Here is an 18,527-nt window from a genome sequence, read left to right on the forward strand (position 1 = left end):
TTGGGATCATACCTCTCCACAATGTAATATGTGCTAGCTTTAGAAGAGACTGCTACTGCTGGGGTCATGAGGTCACCAGAGGAAGAAAGTTTAGTTCGCTTCATATGCGAATCTTCCACCATGGTATCACCCCCCCCCCCACCCCCACCCCCATGGGCACCATCCATCTACAGCAACAGTTACCTGGACAGTAAACCATTGCCCGGAGTCCCCGTGCTCCAGCCATGATGGGCACCTACTCGCTGGCTTCGTGGGGAGTTTCCAGCTCAGGCACCAACAATGCGATCCCTACATGGTCAAGAGGATAACACCATGAAGATACATGACTACACTACACTACTCTACACACTCAAACCCCATCCCAGATGGGCTACAGTGCTGGGTTTGTGTCCAAAACACAAACCAGATCTGAGGAACATTTGGCACCACAAAGATCATCCAATGAAAAGACAGAGAGGAAAAAAGAATAGCAGAAAGATAGACTTGCAGCATGGAAAGAGAAGTAGTGCTGCAAAGGCTCGGGCCCCATGGTGGCCAAGCACATACTCACAAAAGAGATGTAAACTCCCTTGGGGGAGGGGGGGGGGGGGGGGGGTTGTTTGACTAGGGTCTCTAACCCGAACAGCTGCCTTTTACAAGACAGTGCTCCTCTGAAGGCACTCACATACTGATTCAGAGCCCCAGTTTATCACTGGTTGTTCTCCATTTTTTCAAACACAGCATAAACTCCACCAAAGCTAAAATAATTCCACTCGCAGTTATATCACTAACACTATGGTTAAGTCAAACTCCTCACTATGTCCACTCACCACAGCATCAAAGAGAAGTCCATCACTAATTACAGTCTCTCTGATTTCATGTTGTGCAGTCACAATTCATCCTTATTTTCTGAAATTATGGCTTACAGACAGATTTCAGAGGGATTGTTGCATGTAACAAGGTCCACTACCAGTGATCATGGGTGCCATTGAACTATCATACCTCTGGGAAGCCTAAGGAATTAATTAGCAGGGACAGGCAACTCTAATGCAAATTGTCAAATGCATTATCAGATATTCTTGTCATTTATTCTGAAAAGTTCACATTAAAGTTCAGGAACAGATGTTAGTGACAGAATGATCCATTGAAAAGTGGTAGGGCTCTTATTATGGACACAGAGTTTCCCAGAAGCCTCTAATTACGAGGATGAATGAATTGTCAGTTTGTTAGTGGAAGGAAATATGAGGGGTAAAAACTGTAGGAAATACTGATGAAAGAATTTTCAGATGAACTGTAAAGAGATCTATGAGGATTGGCATGGAGACTGAATTCAAGTGGTGAAATTTCCAGCAGTCAGACAGTAGGAGGTCCCTCTACCCCAGCTCCTATGCTCAACAAAATGCCTCGACTAAACCAGGGGAAGGTGGTCACTTAATTGTGTCACAATAGTATTATTATGATACAGAGAGGGACAAAATTCTGTCACTGATGACTGGACTGGAGGAAAAAATTAACTTTGCTTCCTGTAGGGTAAATAGTTGCTTCTGTAGCAAAAGTAGATAAGGCATAAATGAGAATTAAAAATTCCAGTGTTCGGTGGGTAGAAAATTATGTAGGGAAGCAGTCTCTAGAAAGACTGTCAAGTTCCATTTGTGTTCACTGTGCGTCCTAAGATGACCTTATGCATAAGCTATAAGATATGGTCCAGCAACAGCTGAGCTAAAATAACCAACACCCTTTTTATAGTGTGTGTGTGTGTGCCCACTGTTCACTGCAATTATATTGTATGTCATACAGTTGTTACACATGGGTGAGTACAATATGAGTGACAACTTTTTTGCTCCACTGTATTTGCACATACCTCAAAACGCCACTCCCAAGTATCAGATATACTGTTGATATATAAAGACTGCAGACAGCAGCTCTAAAAGAACTGCATACAGTCATCAGAATTGCTATAGTTTGCTGTTCAGCCAGTAAGTAACAAGCCCACAAAACGCCACCAAACAGAAGCCACTCTGACAAAGCCTTTACACCAATCAATCTGTAAGGAAACAGAGAGAATATTTCTCTCATTTAAATTGTTAAATGGTATACAATTCATAAATATAGAGAGGGAGCACAAGAGAACAACAGACGTATTTAATGTTAAGAGTTGTTATGATCAAATAAGGAAAACATCAATAAATGATTAAACAGAAAATTATTGCATTATACTTTCATATAAATTTTTAATTAAGCTGACTATTTTACACATTATTGAATTCAATCACATCTTAACAATATAAAATACAAATAACATAATTTGCAAAAGCCTCTGCAAACAGATTTTCACGCCCAATTCTTGACATAAAGATAATGAAATTAATAAACTTGATTATATGAGCAGGTTCTTATAAAACTGCATACATTCAATTCATGGTACTGTAACAGGTGTGAGTAAAATAAATAGAGGAAGTAGTTGAAGTATAAAGGACAAAATGTGTTGTGTTATACTTGAGGATATTTTCGGCAGCCTGAAAATGGTTTCCATGTTCTGTGCAACTGAACCTAAAAAATAATCACCTAAATAAAAATATGAGTGCACATATAAGTAGGTCACAACAACAATTCATGAGCTGTTACATGCAGGTGCCAAAAGCGGTAAGAAAATCACATGTTCATGGCGATTCTTTTTAATGAACTCTTGTGTGTTATTCTCGAAGAAACTGCCTGTAAATACTCATAAATAAAAATGCTGTGTGAAGTACATCATTCATTAATGTGGTTTACTTTCATGCAAAAGTTCATACATTAATTTTACTATGTTCAACAGTGACCACTTATAAATGTCCCTCATGATTTCAATACCTTTCTCTGCCTGTTGTTGTTTTGTCTTATTATTAACTATTAAACTGCTGTAATCTACAAATAGAAGAATCTGTGAAGTTACTGAAACATATTGTAAGGGCACTGGTTGTAATTTGCTCAACTGAAGATAACTTGTCTCAAATTATTTTGTAGTCAGTAAGTGTTTCCCGACCATATAACTTTATGTGAAGTCTGTCAACTCTTTGGAAAATTTTTTACTGTTATGACAGAAATGCCTCATTTCCTGTACCTTAACCTCACAGTATTCACAGCTTATTTAACAGAACTCTAAAAGGAACATTTGTGAAAGCATTGTCTGGTAACTCAACAGCAAAATACAGCAAAACATAAGAATAACTCATTACTAAAAGCCCACATGAATATTAGAACCTCAGCTAACACTTATGGTGTATTTTTCATTTTTTTCAACAAATGAAATTATTACACACTACTTTGTATCCACCTTCTGCAAAGACAAAGTTACATAAAATACGAAAATTTTGTTAATATCTTATTATATACTTACTCAAATGAAATTCTTGACGCTGCTGCAACAGAAACTGCTGAAAATGGCAGTGAATACAGCAGATAGCACAAAAGAAAAAGTGGTCCACTATACAACCCCTCTTGGGCTTCTTGATAGTATCGAGTTCGGTGAGGTGGAACTAAAAAAGAAAATATCTGCATTTAGTAAGACTGAAACATACTGTTAAAATACAATCAGAACAAGAAAAAAGTGGGATTTATAGGCCAGGCAACTGTTGCTCACTGATCACTTTTAATACATGACTGAAACAGCAACTACTAAAGTATACTAAAATATTATGTCAAAAAATGTAGGTTGAGGGGCAAAATATGCATAAAATTATAAATCTCATACAACATTAGTCTCATTCTCGCCAAAAAAGAGTGGCATTCAGTCAGTAAACCAAAAGTTCTCACAATATACAACAAATAATAGCCTGGCAGTAAAATGTAATTTCTTTTTTAAAGCTAAGGAAGAACAAAAGTTCAGCATAAGTTTCAATCTTGTATATGTCCCTGCTGACTGCTCAGCACCTACAAACAAGCAAATAGAACTATGCAATACTTTACTATGTAATCATCCTTGGTATTTATGTTACATAAATGGAAATCATTTGTGCTTGCCTTTTTAAATCACTTACTATGCTTTCATGTCATTTTCTCTACATCTACATCTATGTGATTACGCTGCTATTCACAATAAATTGCCTGGCAGAGGGTTCAATGAACCACATTCAAGCTGTCTCTCTATCGTTCCACTCTCCAACGGCACGCAGGAAAAATGAGCACTTAAATTTTTCTGTGTGAGCCCCGATTTCTCTTTATTTTATCGTGATGATCATTTCTACCTATGTAGGTGGGTGCCAGCAAAATGTTTTCGCAATCAGAGGTGAAAATTGGTGATTGAAATTTCATGAGAAGATCCCATCGCAATGAAAAATGCCTTTGTTTTAATGATTGGCGCTCCAATACACGCATCATGTCTGTGACACTATCTCCCCTATTTCGCGATAATACAAAACGAGCTGCCCTTTGTACTTCTTCGATGTCATCCATCAGTCCCACCTGATGCAGATCCCACACCACACAGCAATACTCCAGAATAGGGTGAACAAGCGTGGTGTAAGCAATCTCTTTAGTAGACCTGTTGCAGCTTCTAAGTGTTTTGCTAATGAATCACAGTCTTTGGTTTGCTCTACCCACAATATTATCTGTGTGATCATTCCAATTTAGGTTATTTGTAATTGTAATCTCTAAGTATTTAGTTGAATTTACAGCCTTCAGATTTGTGTGGCTTATCGCATAATCGAAATTTAGCTGATTTCTTTTAGTACTCATGTGAATAACGTCACACTTTTCCTTATTCAGGGTCAACTGACACTTTTCACACAGACAGAATCAGCTCCAATCCAATGCAACAGATGTCTTTGGTACTGACATGAGCCATCACCTGCAGTTGGCTGCACCCTGTACTCTTCATGGCATCCAGAAGCACCCTTTCCACATCCAGAATGATTCCCCCCCGGAATGCACACTGGCTTCCTTCCCCTCCTTGGCAGCCATGTTCCTAAGGAGCCCCATTACGCACCTAACGTTGGAGCTCCCAACTACCAGCAAACCCACCCTCTGTGAATGCCCAGACCTTGCGGGCCGAGAAGCTTCCTCTGGAACAGGGTGGACGACTGCATCCGGCTCAGAGACATCGTCAGCCACAGATAATGCCCGAAAACTGTTCGTCAAACAAACCGGGGAGGCCCTACAATCGGCCCCTCAAAGTTTTTCGCTGCCTGCCAGACTTTGGAATGATCTCCCACTCGACCACGGGTGAGGAGTCAACCTCAGTGCAGGTGAACCCTTGTGGCCACAGCAGTGGACCGATCGGAGGACATGTGGGATGTGCTCTACGTCCCTTGCATTCCCGTGTTCGATCCCCCACAGTGACACCCCTTTGCAGCAGCCTCAAGCTGTGTGATGGAAGCCAAAGCAGCCTGGAGCTGTGAGCGAAGGGTTGCCAACTCAGCTCGCATCTGTACACGACAATCACAGTTCCTATCCATTACTGCAGTCGCTCCTGTTTGAAGTTCGTAAAAATATGCAACAAGCAAACAGTGTACTCATCTTATTAGCAGCGGGGAATCGAAGTGCTCTCTCACTGATGGTCTAACCGACACTGAGCTGTTCTAACAAAACAAACAAAAGCCTGTACAATATGAAGGCCGATAGCAACGGCGGTACTGTACACTACACTGTTATTGAAATAAAAGATTGTGCCTAGTAAGCACTCAAACAGCAATAAATTACAAAAATAAACTAGTAACTACCCAGATGACTGAAAATAAGTCGTTCCTGTTTGAAGCTCGTAAAAATATGTAACAAGCGAACGGTGTACTTGCCTTATTAGTAGCAAGAACTAGTGGTGCTCTCTCACTGACGGTCTAACCATTTTTCTGTTCAACCGATATTTGACTATGGTGCCACCTTATGGCAATTTATTAGTATCACAGTCAGCTGTCACAAGGCTGCCTGCAAATTTTGACTGTAATGTACAGTACGGTTGTTAGTGGGTGCGATATGTTGTATCTGTACATCAAGTTTTATTTTAGTGTGTATTAATTGTATTATGATATTCCATATTAACCAGATTGGGTATTTTCTTTCATTGTATTGCTACTTCTGTTTCTTCTTTCTTTATTTAGATTTAAAGATGACTATGACCAAGACATTTAATAGGGAATAATACACGTACTGTGATCCACACAAATTCTGTGTGTAAGTGCTAAGAATGATTGCCAATCTCTATAAGCCTCTCCTATCCAATGTAGTGGATAAGCTGTGTTTCTTAAAGTTTAAAGCTGGTCCATTTGTGCAAAACCTGCCAATAATTTTACAAAAACATTATTTACCATTTTCCCTGTTGGTGCTCTTTGCTCAGTTTCACGATAATGCTTGTATCATCAGATCCTTCATACAGAACATCAACAGAGTTGGCCCATGATCGAACCATATCGAAGAAGCCTTACTATTTCTCCCCATGCAGATGATGATGTGTCCCTATTTGTATTATTCAAAAATCCTAGTGCAACTTTGTGCATTATGTTTCCTTAACAGAAGCTAAATTAGATCATGTGTTGAACCATGTAACCCATAACAAACTGATTATCTTATATACCTTTGTATTAAAGGAGACCACTCCCCGAAAAGCAGAAGCACTAAATCATCGATAGGCTCACACAAAAAGACAACTTGATAGCTTTCAGAGTAATCCTTTCTAAAGCTAGAATATTCTCTCTCTCTCTCTCTCTCTCTCTCTCTCTCTCTCTCTCTCTCTCTCTCTCTCTCTCTCCCCCTCCCCCCCCCCTCCCTCTCCCCCCCATATGCAAATATGCAATACCCATGCCTATGCCCCCATATGGTACCAGCTGGACTAATAATGCCAGTGTTACATTTCAGCCAGTGGACTAGGATGCGGCGGCAGTAATGTTGGTTAGGGTGGGTAGAGGAAGAGAGGGTCAGGAGGGAGGATGAGGGACTGGGGGTGGGTGTGGGAGTGGGGAGGGTGGCTAGCAGCTCAGAAGAAAGCAGCCAGTTTGCCAGCTAGAAATGCGGGTGGGAGGTGTTGCAGGTATATGGGTTAGGCATGTGATTGTTTTGTTTTATGGTGCAAAAACAATGAGGGCCATATGCACCCACATCAGAACTGTAGAACACAAAGACAAAGAAAAGGAGTTAAAAGCAACTACATGTTAGGCACAACTGATGGTAGGAAAGACAGCTAAAAACAGGTACTTGGAGAAAGGTACATAAAATACACCATAGAGAAACAGAGGTTCTGAACTAGAGATTAAACGTCCTTCACCATATCGCTACAACAGATAAAAAGTAAAATGCCCGTGCATCGTTCGTTAAAATGGCCAACAAGTCATTTGGTACACAACCTAGCTAAAATGATCTCCTCAGGGTGAGAGGGCCAGAGGACGTCGTCCAAGCCACTGGGAGAGCTTTAATTTCACAGAGCTTGTTCCCATGAAAGGAGGAGCAATGGTGATGTCACAGTGACATCACTTGCTGACAGATGGCAACACAGAGATCATAGGAGGGAATGGAAGAATTAGCGGGCCGAGGTAACAGGACTGCTGCCTTGACAGCTGCATCAGCAGCCTTGTTTCCCATCAGACTGACATTAGCTGGAATCCATAGAAACATCACAGAGGTGCCATCAAGAGTGAGCAAGTGATAGCTTTCCTGGACCTGTTGTACTAAGGGATGGACGGTATACAGCATACAGAGGCTCTGAAGGGCACTGTGAGAGTCAGAGCAGATGATCCAATTGAAAAGTCTGTGTCTCTGGATGTACTGTGTGGCCTGATCCAGAGGAAGCACTCTGCTGTAAACACTGAGCAGTGTTTCGAAAGCCAATACTGAAAAATGTCGGGGTCAATGACGAAGGTACACCTGACACCACAGTCAGTCTGAGAGCCATCAGTGTACATAAAGGTACTACCGCGAAGTTCCGTGTGAATGTTGTGAAACTTATGGCAAAACAGCAAGGCTGGAGTAGCGGCTTTAGGGAGCAAATGAAGGCCAATACGAACACAGGCCACCACGCGAAGCTAAGGTGGTGAACAGTTCACACCCATTGGGAAAATGGCGGGTAGCGTGAAGTTAACCTGATGGAGAAAGAGCTGAAAGTGAACACCAGGAGGTAACAGAAGAGGGACGTGCCCCATATTGGTGATCAAAGGAGTCATCGAAGAAGTAGGCCATGCACGGCAGACAAATGGCGTGCATATCTGCTGAGAAGTAGGTAATGGCGGTATGACAGTGGTAGTTCAGCAGCTTCTGCAAACAGAAGGAGCCAAGGGCCAAATGGATGCCATGATGGTGGTGTGTATCGAGATGATGTAAGATGGAGAGATGTGCAGAAGCATAAACAAAACATCCATAGCTGAGTTTCAAAAGTACAAGGGACTGGTACAAAAGGAGTAGGGCATTCTGATCCGCTCCCCAGAAAGTACTGCTGAGGACACACAGGACATTGAGGAACCATGTACAGCGGGCAGCCAGTTAATACATGTGGGAGGACCAAGACAGTTTCCTATCGAACATGAGCCCAACTAATTTTGTAATTTCAATGAACAGAGGAGCAACAGGCCTAATGCGTAATGACAGTGGAAGAAAACCACTTGCGCCACCAGAAATTCATACTAACAGTTGTGTCAATGGAAAAGCGAAAGCCATTGCCAATGCTCTATTAATAAAGACGAGTGAGAAGTCACTGAAGATACCACTCAATGAGACAAGTCTGTGGAGAACTGCAATATATGGCAAAATTGTCAATGAAAATGGAGTCTGAGTTGCCAGGAGGGAAAGAAGCTATAATAGGGTTAGTGGCGACAGCAAAGAGGACAACACTCAGGATGGAACCATGAGGCACACTGTTTTCCTGGATAAAGGTGTTTGACAAGGCAGAACCCTCACAGACCTTGAAAACTCTGTCTTAAAATTTCTGAGGGAACCACATGCTGCCTCGGAAGCCCCACGTGTAGAGAGTACAAAGGATACCAGTCCTCCAGTAGTGTCGTAGGCTTTCTCCAGATCGAAAAACATGGCCACAATCTGCTATTTCTGCAGAAAACCATTCCTGCCATGGGTTGACAAGGTGACAAGATGGTCAACTGCAGTATGGTGCACACTAAATCCATACTGTTCAGTGGTCAGTAAATTGCAAGACTCTAGCCACCATACCAGCCGGGAATGAATTATATGTTCCATCACCTTGCAAACACAGCTGGTGAGAGAAATGGGGCGGTAGCTAGAAGGAAGGTGTTTTTCCTTAGCAGACTTAGGTATAGGTATGGCAATGGTTCCACACCATAATCTGGGAAATGAACCCTTTGCCCATATGCGACAGTACATATGAAGTAAAAAGTGCTTGCCTGCAAGAGAAAGGTTCTCCAACATCTGAATGTGAACATTGTCCAGACTTGGGGCAGAGGATCAGGATGAAGTGAGAGTACGATAGAGCTCCCTCACAGTAAAGGAGTCACTATAGCACTCATCATTCTGAGAAGGGCCACCTCAACTCATTTCTGATGGAGGAAGGCAGCGTGTTAGTGGGAGGAGCTCAAAATCTCTGCAAAATTGTGACCCAAGGTGTTGGAGATAGCAACAGGGTCCACTATGACATCGTCTGCTAGTCAGGAGAGAGCTGTCAGAGGTTGGCCTACACGACAGAAGAGGGAGTGGAAAATTGTTAAAAGAACTAGTAAATGAAATCCAGCTAGCATTTTTTCTATACTGAAGAATGTGATGACACTGTGCACACAACAGTTTGTAACTAATGCAGTTTAGCATTATAGGATGATGGTTAAAAACAGAGAGAGAACGTTTCCCCTCGCAAACTGCATCATAGCACCCCTCAGTCCACCAAGGGACTGGGACACTGTGTGGTAAAGAGGAAGTGTGAGGAGTAGAATGTTCCGCAGCAGTAACGATAACGTTTGTAAGGTACTCTACCTGGTCATCACAACTGTGGAAATGTGGTTTGTTGAAGGTTGCCAGGGAGGAGTAAAGGCTCCAGTCAGCCTTAGAAAGCTGTCATTTGGGTATGCACATAGGTGAGGTAGGAGTCAGCAAACAGGCAGTACATGGTAAATGGTAACTCGAGTACGTGTCAGGGAGAATGGACCACTCGAGACAATGGGAAAGCTGGGCAGTGCAGAAGGCATGCTCCTTCCAACTGGGGGCCCCCTCCTGAAGGTGGCGCACCTGCCTTAGGTGACTGTTCACACCCCAGGTCACGTCTCCCGAACACCTGACAGACAGACCAATTGGCAATTTGGGAAGGTAGCAGCCCAGGCAATCACCCCCCCCCCCCCCCCCCTGGGCCTGGCCTGTACCAGGGGGTATGCGCGAAACCTACCTGTCAACCTAGGGCTCGGAATCCCGCATTACCCAGTCACCTGTTATGTGTCACACGCGTGGGCTGGTAATCAGAAGTGCACAGGGAGGAAGAAGAAAAAAGAGGAACCTCATATGCCGCAGAAGGATAGGAGAAGGGGTGAAGACAGAAAAAACAACAAAAAAACAGTGGAGGGACTGTTCTGATAATGGTTAATGAAAATGCAGAACACATTTCCAAGAACATCTCAGACATGTTCCCCAAGGGAGGGGAAAAAGAATAGCAAGAGGATAGACATGCAGCACAGAAGGGAAACTGTGCTGCAAAGGCAGCCCCATGGTAGCCAAGCACGAATTCACCAAAGAGCGGCGAGCCCACTGCGGAGCTAGGTGTGCGATGCACTGTTGTCGGAGCCAATAGGGAGGCGTACAGGCTGGAGGTGACATGGACACATGAATTGGGAGGAAGTGGCTGGACAGAGGAAGGGGAAGCCGTTCAGAGAAGGGTGTGGGGACAGTGGGTTACTGGAGATTGAGGCCAGGATGATTACGGGAGTGGAGGGTGTTAAGTTTAATTCCCAACTGTGTAGAACAGAGAAGCTGGTGGTGGAGGGAAAGATCCAGATGGCCTGGGCTGTGAAGCAGCCACTGAACTAGCACATTGTGCTCAACGTCATGTTGTCCCACTGGGTGGTCAACTTTGTTCTTCGCAACAGTTCGCCATTGGACATTCATCCTGGTGGACAGTTGGTTTGTAGTCATACCAACATAAAAAGCTGTGCAGTGTTTGCAGAAGAGTTGGTATATGACATGGCTGCTTTCATAGGTGGCCCGGCCTCTGATGGGATAGGATAAGCCTGTGACAGGACTGGAGTAGGTGGTGCTGGGTGGGTGGACTGGGCAGTCTCGCACCTTGGTCTACCACAAGAATATGATCCCTGTACCATGAGGTTGGGAGTGGGAGTGGCACAGGGATGGAGTAGTATATTGTGTAGGTTGAATGGATGATGGAACAGGATTATGCTAATGCAATACAAACCAGTGCTGATATTCTCCCAGTAGACACAGAAACCATTGTAAACAAAAGTTTTCAACAATTCCTCATTTAAATCATTGTGTTGAAGAATTGAAAGAGTTTTTTGAAACAGAATACGAACAGGTGCTTGGTAGTGTTAAAAACAGATGGCTTTCCTTGGAACTGGCTGTTAATGGGATTACTGACACTTATGTGGACTAAAACCTCATTTTTTTGTCTCAAGAAAAATGTCCTACTGTCTTAAAAGCATTCTTCAAGGATCCTCAATCACTTTTGTGGCCCTATTTTATTCAGAGTCCATTGAAAATGTTTTCTTCAACAGTAAAAACTATTGAGGCAGCAGATATGCAACAAAGTTTTGGAGTTAGATATATTAGTATGGAAAGTGATATTGAGGAAGAAGGAAAACTTTCACATTACGAATACTTGGTTTTTGATAAGTATATTGCAAGAAGATGGCTAGCTGCAAGATTCTGATTTCTTGGACATTTCAAGCTTATTTTATGAGACATTAATTGACTGTACTGAAAAACTGGTTCATCCACTTCACATGTTGAAACCATTTAACTGGATTCAGCTCTAATATTCTTTCCTTTGGAAGATGGTTCCGCAAAGTCTTAAAACTTTAGCACAGTTTGATGAAAATATTCTAAAATATGTGAAGACAAACTTTTTAAAGAAGTAAAGCATATTAAACACGCATGTGAAGTGAAAACCCATGAATAAAGATCTGTGAAAAGTGTTGCTGAAAAATGGTCTATCATTTTTAACAACCCTGGATTAAAAGATACCTGCAGCAAAAATTTGCAGCTCATCACTGCATTTGTCTAAGTCTAGCCGACACTAATGCTGCTGCAGAAAGTGTGTTCCACACCGCAAATGCTTTATGGACTGATGGAAAGAATAGGTTCAGTGTGGAAACTGATAAGGACATAATTATAACTAAGACCCATTTTCATTTTCATGATACTTCTGTTTGAAACTATCAATCTCCTCAATGACATACAAGTAAATAGCCCATGTAGGTTGTAGCCATTGTCTACTTCTGATAGAGACCTCATCATTTTGAAATGATATTTTGCACTTGCATGTGACAATGTATTTGCTGTATTTTTTAGTGCCAGTTGTAACAAAAAGGTACAATGATCTATGTAGTTGTGGCATAAACAAAGTATTTTAACACAAATAAATTATATAGGCATAGTATTAAAAAAAGTTGCCACAAAATGTTGTTCATTTCAACTTCTAATTTGTGTCCCATATTTGGATTTTGTAAATCTAGTCACCCTAGTATACTGGAGTACGAGAACCAGGAGAGAAGACATGATGGCAGGATTCAGTCCATCCTGCCAAGACTAATTTATATTATAATGGTAAATTATAATAAATTAAATTGTATGTAGATGTGCCAATTACTGAAAATGATGATGGAATTGAGTGTGCAAAGAGGAAAATCCTGTAGCAGTATAGCGAGGAAAGTCTAACAGAGTGCTCCTGACAACTTAAGAAACTACAAAATGTACCATGATATATACTGATCTACTGTAGAGGAAAAACCAACATATTGTCAGATGTAGACACTGTGATATATCACCTAAATTAATAAATGTTTTATTGAGGCATTAGTGCACATGGTAATATACACATTACTGTTTTTGGCTTGTTGTTGTCGTCATCACACAATGTGGTGATAATGCACTACTCGTCACAACATGAGACATGTGAAAGTAAGAACATAGCTACATAACTACAGAACAACAGTGCTGTAACACAATCTGCAGAACTGTTTGTGTATTATGTTATTGTGGACAGAGAAGTTGCAACACCAGAAAATTTTAGAAAAATGCAGTAAGATCTGCAATATGATGAACATGTTGTGCAAGAACTTGCAATTGATACTCAAAATCTAGGTAGGTAGAAATTTAACACACAGCTGCTCCCAGCTAATACACACATCAAGAAAAGTTTTGCATCACCCCAGTTCCCAGAACTCCTTAAGATAGACTGTGGATATTGTATCACAAAAACAGTCCCTTTGACTGATCAGAGATGTCACTAAACCTGCCCAAAGATGTAAACAACCATGCATAAGCAGCGCCTGTTAGAGGGAGTGGGTCCGACAGTCGATCAGTTCCACTCATTCCACCAGGAAGGAGTTACACAGACGGTCAATACCACGGTTCGATCACTTCTGTATTGTTACTTTGTGCCAGGAAGGGCTCTTAACAAGGGAAGTGTCCAGATGTGTCTGAGTGAACCAAAGCGATTTTGTTCGGACATGGAGGAGATACAGAGAGATGGGAACTGTCTATGACATGCCTCGCTCGGGCCACCCGAAGGCTACTACTGCAGTGGATGTACGCTACCTATGGATTAAAGCTCCAAGAAACCCCGACAGCAACACCACCATGTTAAATAATGCGTTTCGTGCAGCCACAGGATGTCGTGTTACGACTCAAACTGTGCACAACAGGTTGCATGATGCACAACTTCACTCCTGACATCCATGGCGAGATCCACCTTTGCAACCACGACACCATGCAGCACAGTACAGATGTGCCCAACAACATGCCGAATGGACCGCTCAGGATTGCCATCATGTTCTCTTCACCGATGAGTATTGCATATGCCTTCAACCAGACACTCACCTTAGACACACTGTCCAGTGATTGCAGCAAGGTTCCCTGCTGTTTTGGGGTCGAATTATGTGGGGCCGATGTACACCGCTGGTGGTCATGGAAGTTGCCGTAATGGCTGTACGATACGTGAATGCCATCCTACGATTGATAGTGCAACCATATTGGCAGCATATTGGCGAGGCATTCGTCTTCATGGACAACAATTCACACCCCCATGGTCCAAATCTTGTGAATGAGTTTCTTCAGGATAACAACATCGCTCGACTAGTGGCCAGCATGTTCTCCAGAGACGAACCCTATTGAATGTGCCTGGGATAGATTGAATGGGGCTGTTTATGGACGACCTGACGCACCAACAACTCTGAGGCATCTACGCCGAATTACCCTTGAGGAGTGGGACAATCTGAACCAACAGTACCTTGATGAACTTGTGGATAGTATGCCACAATGAATACAGGCATGCATCAATGCAAGAGGATGTGCTACTGGGTATTAGAGGTACTGGTGTGTACAGAAATCTGGACCACCACCTCTGACAGTCTCACTGTATGGTGGTACAACATGCAATGTGTTGTTTTCATGTGCAATAAAAAGGGTGGAAATGATGTTTATGTTGATCTCTATTCCAATTGTCTGTACAGGTTCCAGAACTCTTGTAACTGAGGTGATGCAAAACTCTTTTTAATGTGTGTATGTTACCACTGGCCAGCACAACTGGTGTCACCAGTGAGACAGCAGTTCGTGAACTAGTTCACTGTCACACTTAGCAGTGAATGTGATATTGTTCCTCAGTGTACTACTTTTACTGATTATGAATAATTACACCTTTTACCTCTGGTACACTTTAAAACAACTACTGTTCTAATTAGTCAAGCTGGAAATGTTGTATAATAGCATAATTAATGACAGAATGGAATGGGAAGAAACCCTAGTAACTGGTAGAATGGGATGTACCCCTCTGCCATGCGCTTCACAGTGGTTTCCAGAGTATAGATGTAGAATGAGGCTACTCAAATTAGCAGTACATTGAACAGCAAGCTTTGCCATCTCACACAGTTATGCATTTTTATTGCTTATAATTATTACCAGAGCAATATGAAAGCCATTATGTAATGTTACTTTAAATGTTATTTGCAAAAGTATACTCTTAACCTAACAATTTACTCCACCATTTAGGAGATAGAAATCTGAGACTTCTTTTGAAAATTGCAGTAATTGAGTCATGATCTACTATTTCTTTTGCAGCAGGCTGACAGTTTCTTGTTTGACCTTCAAAATAATTGTCACTGTTCTCGTCTCTGGAGATAAACTGAGATGACAAAAGTCATGGGATACATCCTAATGCAGTGTTAGACGACCTCCTGCCAGGTTTAGGGCAGCAACTCAATATGGCATGACTCAAGAAGTCATTAGATGTCCTCTGCAGAAATATTGAGCCATGCTGCCTCCATAGCCATCCATAATCGCGAAACTGTTGCCAGTGCAGGATTTTGTGCCCGACCTGACCTGTTGATTATGTCCCATCAATGTTCAATGGCTAGCCAAACCATTCACTCAAATTGTCCTGAATGTTATTCAAACCAATTACAAACAACTCTGGCCTTGTAACATGGCGCATTGTCATTCATAAAAATTCCATGATTGATTGGGATCATGAAGTCCATGAATGGCTGCAAATGGTCTCCAAGTAACTGAATGTAACTATTTCCAGTCAATGATCAGTTCAGTTGGGCCAGAGGACCCAATCCATTCCATGTAAACACAGCCCACACCATTAGGGAGCCACCATCGGCTTGCACAGTGTCATCGTGACAACTGGGGTCCAGGGCTTCAGAGGGTCTGCAGACACTTTAACCCTACCCTTACCTGCTGAAATCACAACTAATCTAACCAGGCCATGGTTTTCCAGTCATCTTGGGTCCAACCAATAGGATGAGCCCAGAAGAGGTGCTGCAGGCAATATCATGCTGTTAGCAAAGGAACTTGTGTTCGTTGTCTGCTGCCACAGCCCATTAACACCCAATTTTGCTGGACTGTCCTAACGGATACATTTGTTGCCCCAACTAACATTCCATGTTCAAAGCCTGTTAATTCCCACCATGTGGCCATAATCATGTCTGAAACCTATTCACATGAATCACCTAAGAACAAATGACAGCTCTAACACGGCATTGTCCTTTTATACCCCGCATACGTGATACTACCGCCATCTGCATATGTGCATATTGCTTTCCCATGACTTTTGTCACCATGGTGTAATTAATCCTAACAGTTAATTCAATGTGCTGAAAGCCACATGTTCACTGGCACACATTGAATAATTAAGTACAATATTTAGAAGCAAGATGTCTTCACTTCTAACTTTGGCATTATTAAAAAATGAATTACTAGTTAAACTGGATTCTAGTTTGATGTATAACTGACTGACTGCATTTTTCATAATAGCACTGGTTCCACCTAAAGTGTACAATTATTTGAAGATACACTCCCCTCCATAATGAAACCACCCATTCCTTGATGCTTGAGGGTGTGTCCTATCAACCAATCTCTTCTTTAAATCAAGTTGTGCCATAAATTATTTTTTTCTTTATGTGATTTAGTGTGTCTCTTTAATTATTCTATCTATTCATCTAATATTCACAATTCTTCTGTAACACATTCCAAATGCTTCTATTCTCTCCTTATATAAACTGATTATCATCCATGTTCCACTTCTATACAAGGCTACTCTCCTTACAAACAGCTCCAGAAAATACTTCCTAACAATTTATCTTATATGTTAGCAAATTATTCTTTTCTTAGGAATGCTTTTTTTGATAGGTCCAGTGTGCGTTTTATATCCTGTGTGCATTTCTGGCCATCACAGAGGTAAAAACTATTTAGGTAGTTTATGTATCCAGAGAAGAGGAGACTTGCACAGGACAACACAATATTGAGAGCTGCATCAAACCAGTCTTCTGACTGAAGACAACGTCAATGGCGGCGGCAGCAGCAGCAGCAGCAGCAGCAACAACAACAACAACAACAACAACAACAACATTTGAATTATCTTTTCCATCACCATTCAATACTCCAAACATGTACAAAGCAGCTTAACTAGGACTGGAGGAGAACTGTTTAAAATATTAAGACATGTACGTTTTCTTAGAATTACTAAAAGCTTAATAGTCAAAATTAGGCATCTGCTGATGAGTGATACATCAGCTGATTGTGCCCCACAGCTTATTTGTGGCATGGACACAGCCATTATATCATCATGACTTCAATGTCACAATGGCTAATGAGCTCTTAGAAAGAATAATAGAAGAACCAAAAGGGGCTGAACAATGCACTATAGCTGTTGCTTACAATATGGGAGCCAAAAATATGAAAGTATGGAAGCAGCTTGTGCTATCCACAAATAAAGCATATTTCTCAAACCCCAAAGATTGTGAAGGGATAGCATGGGTGTTCTGTAATGTAGCTTGGCTGAAATTACCAAGAAACCTCTCACATGACAAAGAACTCATTTTGCCAGATGTCACATCCATGACGAAAAAGTTAATAGGAGATATGCTGGATCATCAGAAGGGCAATCTTTCATTTGCATTTCATATTTAAGAGGTGCAGCTGAATATTACTGGATGCAGGCACCAAAATGTGAGGATAGCTGCACAGTTACTTTCATATCACCCTGCACAAGCTGTGAAATATGTGCTGCCAGTCATCGGTCCATTTAGTGACCTAAGAAACATACTGACTGCTAAACTGAACCAAGATCAGGCGCAGCTCGTAATTAAATGCTCTGAGGTGGAGGCACCCCACAATATATATTTAAATACATTTTTCAATAATGGATTATCAGAACACATTTCGAATTTTTCCGATTAAATTTACACAGTGACAGTCAATGTGTTTGGAACTGCTAACGACTGATGTTTTTCAAAGGTAAGTATCTAAGCTGCACCTTGAAATGGCAGTTAAGGTATATGTAGCAGAGGCTTTGGAACATCGCTTCTACAGATTACATCTCTTATGAGCCTTCTAAAGGCTCAATTCCTTCAGCCTAGCTGTCCTATGTCATGTCTGTCACAAGCAGAACATGGGAGACACAATATTGGATTTCATCCTAAACGGTTGAAGCCCATCTTGGGCAGGTTTTATGTTATAACTTACATCTTATGGATAGATGCACTTTCAAAGCACGAGCAAATTAAGGACCTCTCAAAAACATGTCATTATTGGTAAAATTTGTTGCATCAAAATGATGAGAATCATCATATTGGTGGCAAATGAATTTTCATATTTCACTGTTTTCAAACAACAACAACTTGAGAGTTGTGAAAGTATGCCATTTCAAGGCAATGGTGCATCGAAGATGTATTAAAAACACACAGTTCTTGGTTGATTTATTATAATTAAATATCATTTAATGATATATTGGCAATTAGAGGGAGATATACCACAAGACACGTAAGCACAGAAGTTTACGGTAGTGTAGCGGATGTAGATGTGAACTTACAGTGTCTAAGTTTGTGGATTCAAGTTCCGCTTTCTCCAATTTATTTTTATTCACCTTTCCATTTCCTAAGAGATTGTGACTTTCTTATTACTCAATC

General features: G+C 41.5%; 1 protein-coding gene across 1 annotated transcript in view; it reads right to left on the reverse strand.

The window, feature by feature from the left end:
• Positions 1-18,527, reverse strand: part of LOC126183824 (ATP-binding cassette sub-family G member 5) — a 127,025-nt gene that overhangs the window by 7,088 nt on the left and 101,410 nt on the right. The window contains exons 9-10 of the mRNA XM_049926077.1: positions 3,356-3,494; positions 1,841-2,023 (exon numbers count right to left, since the gene is read on the reverse strand). Coding sequence (XP_049782034.1) covers positions 1,841-2,023; positions 3,356-3,494 — 322 coding nt within the window. The remainder of the gene's footprint in view (positions 1-1,840; positions 2,024-3,355; positions 3,495-18,527) is intronic.

This window comes from Schistocerca cancellata, chromosome 4 (genome assembly GCF_023864275.1).
Source record: "Schistocerca cancellata isolate TAMUIC-IGC-003103 chromosome 4, iqSchCanc2.1, whole genome shotgun sequence".
NCBI classification, from domain to species: Eukaryota; Metazoa; Arthropoda; class Insecta; order Orthoptera; family Acrididae; genus Schistocerca; species Schistocerca cancellata.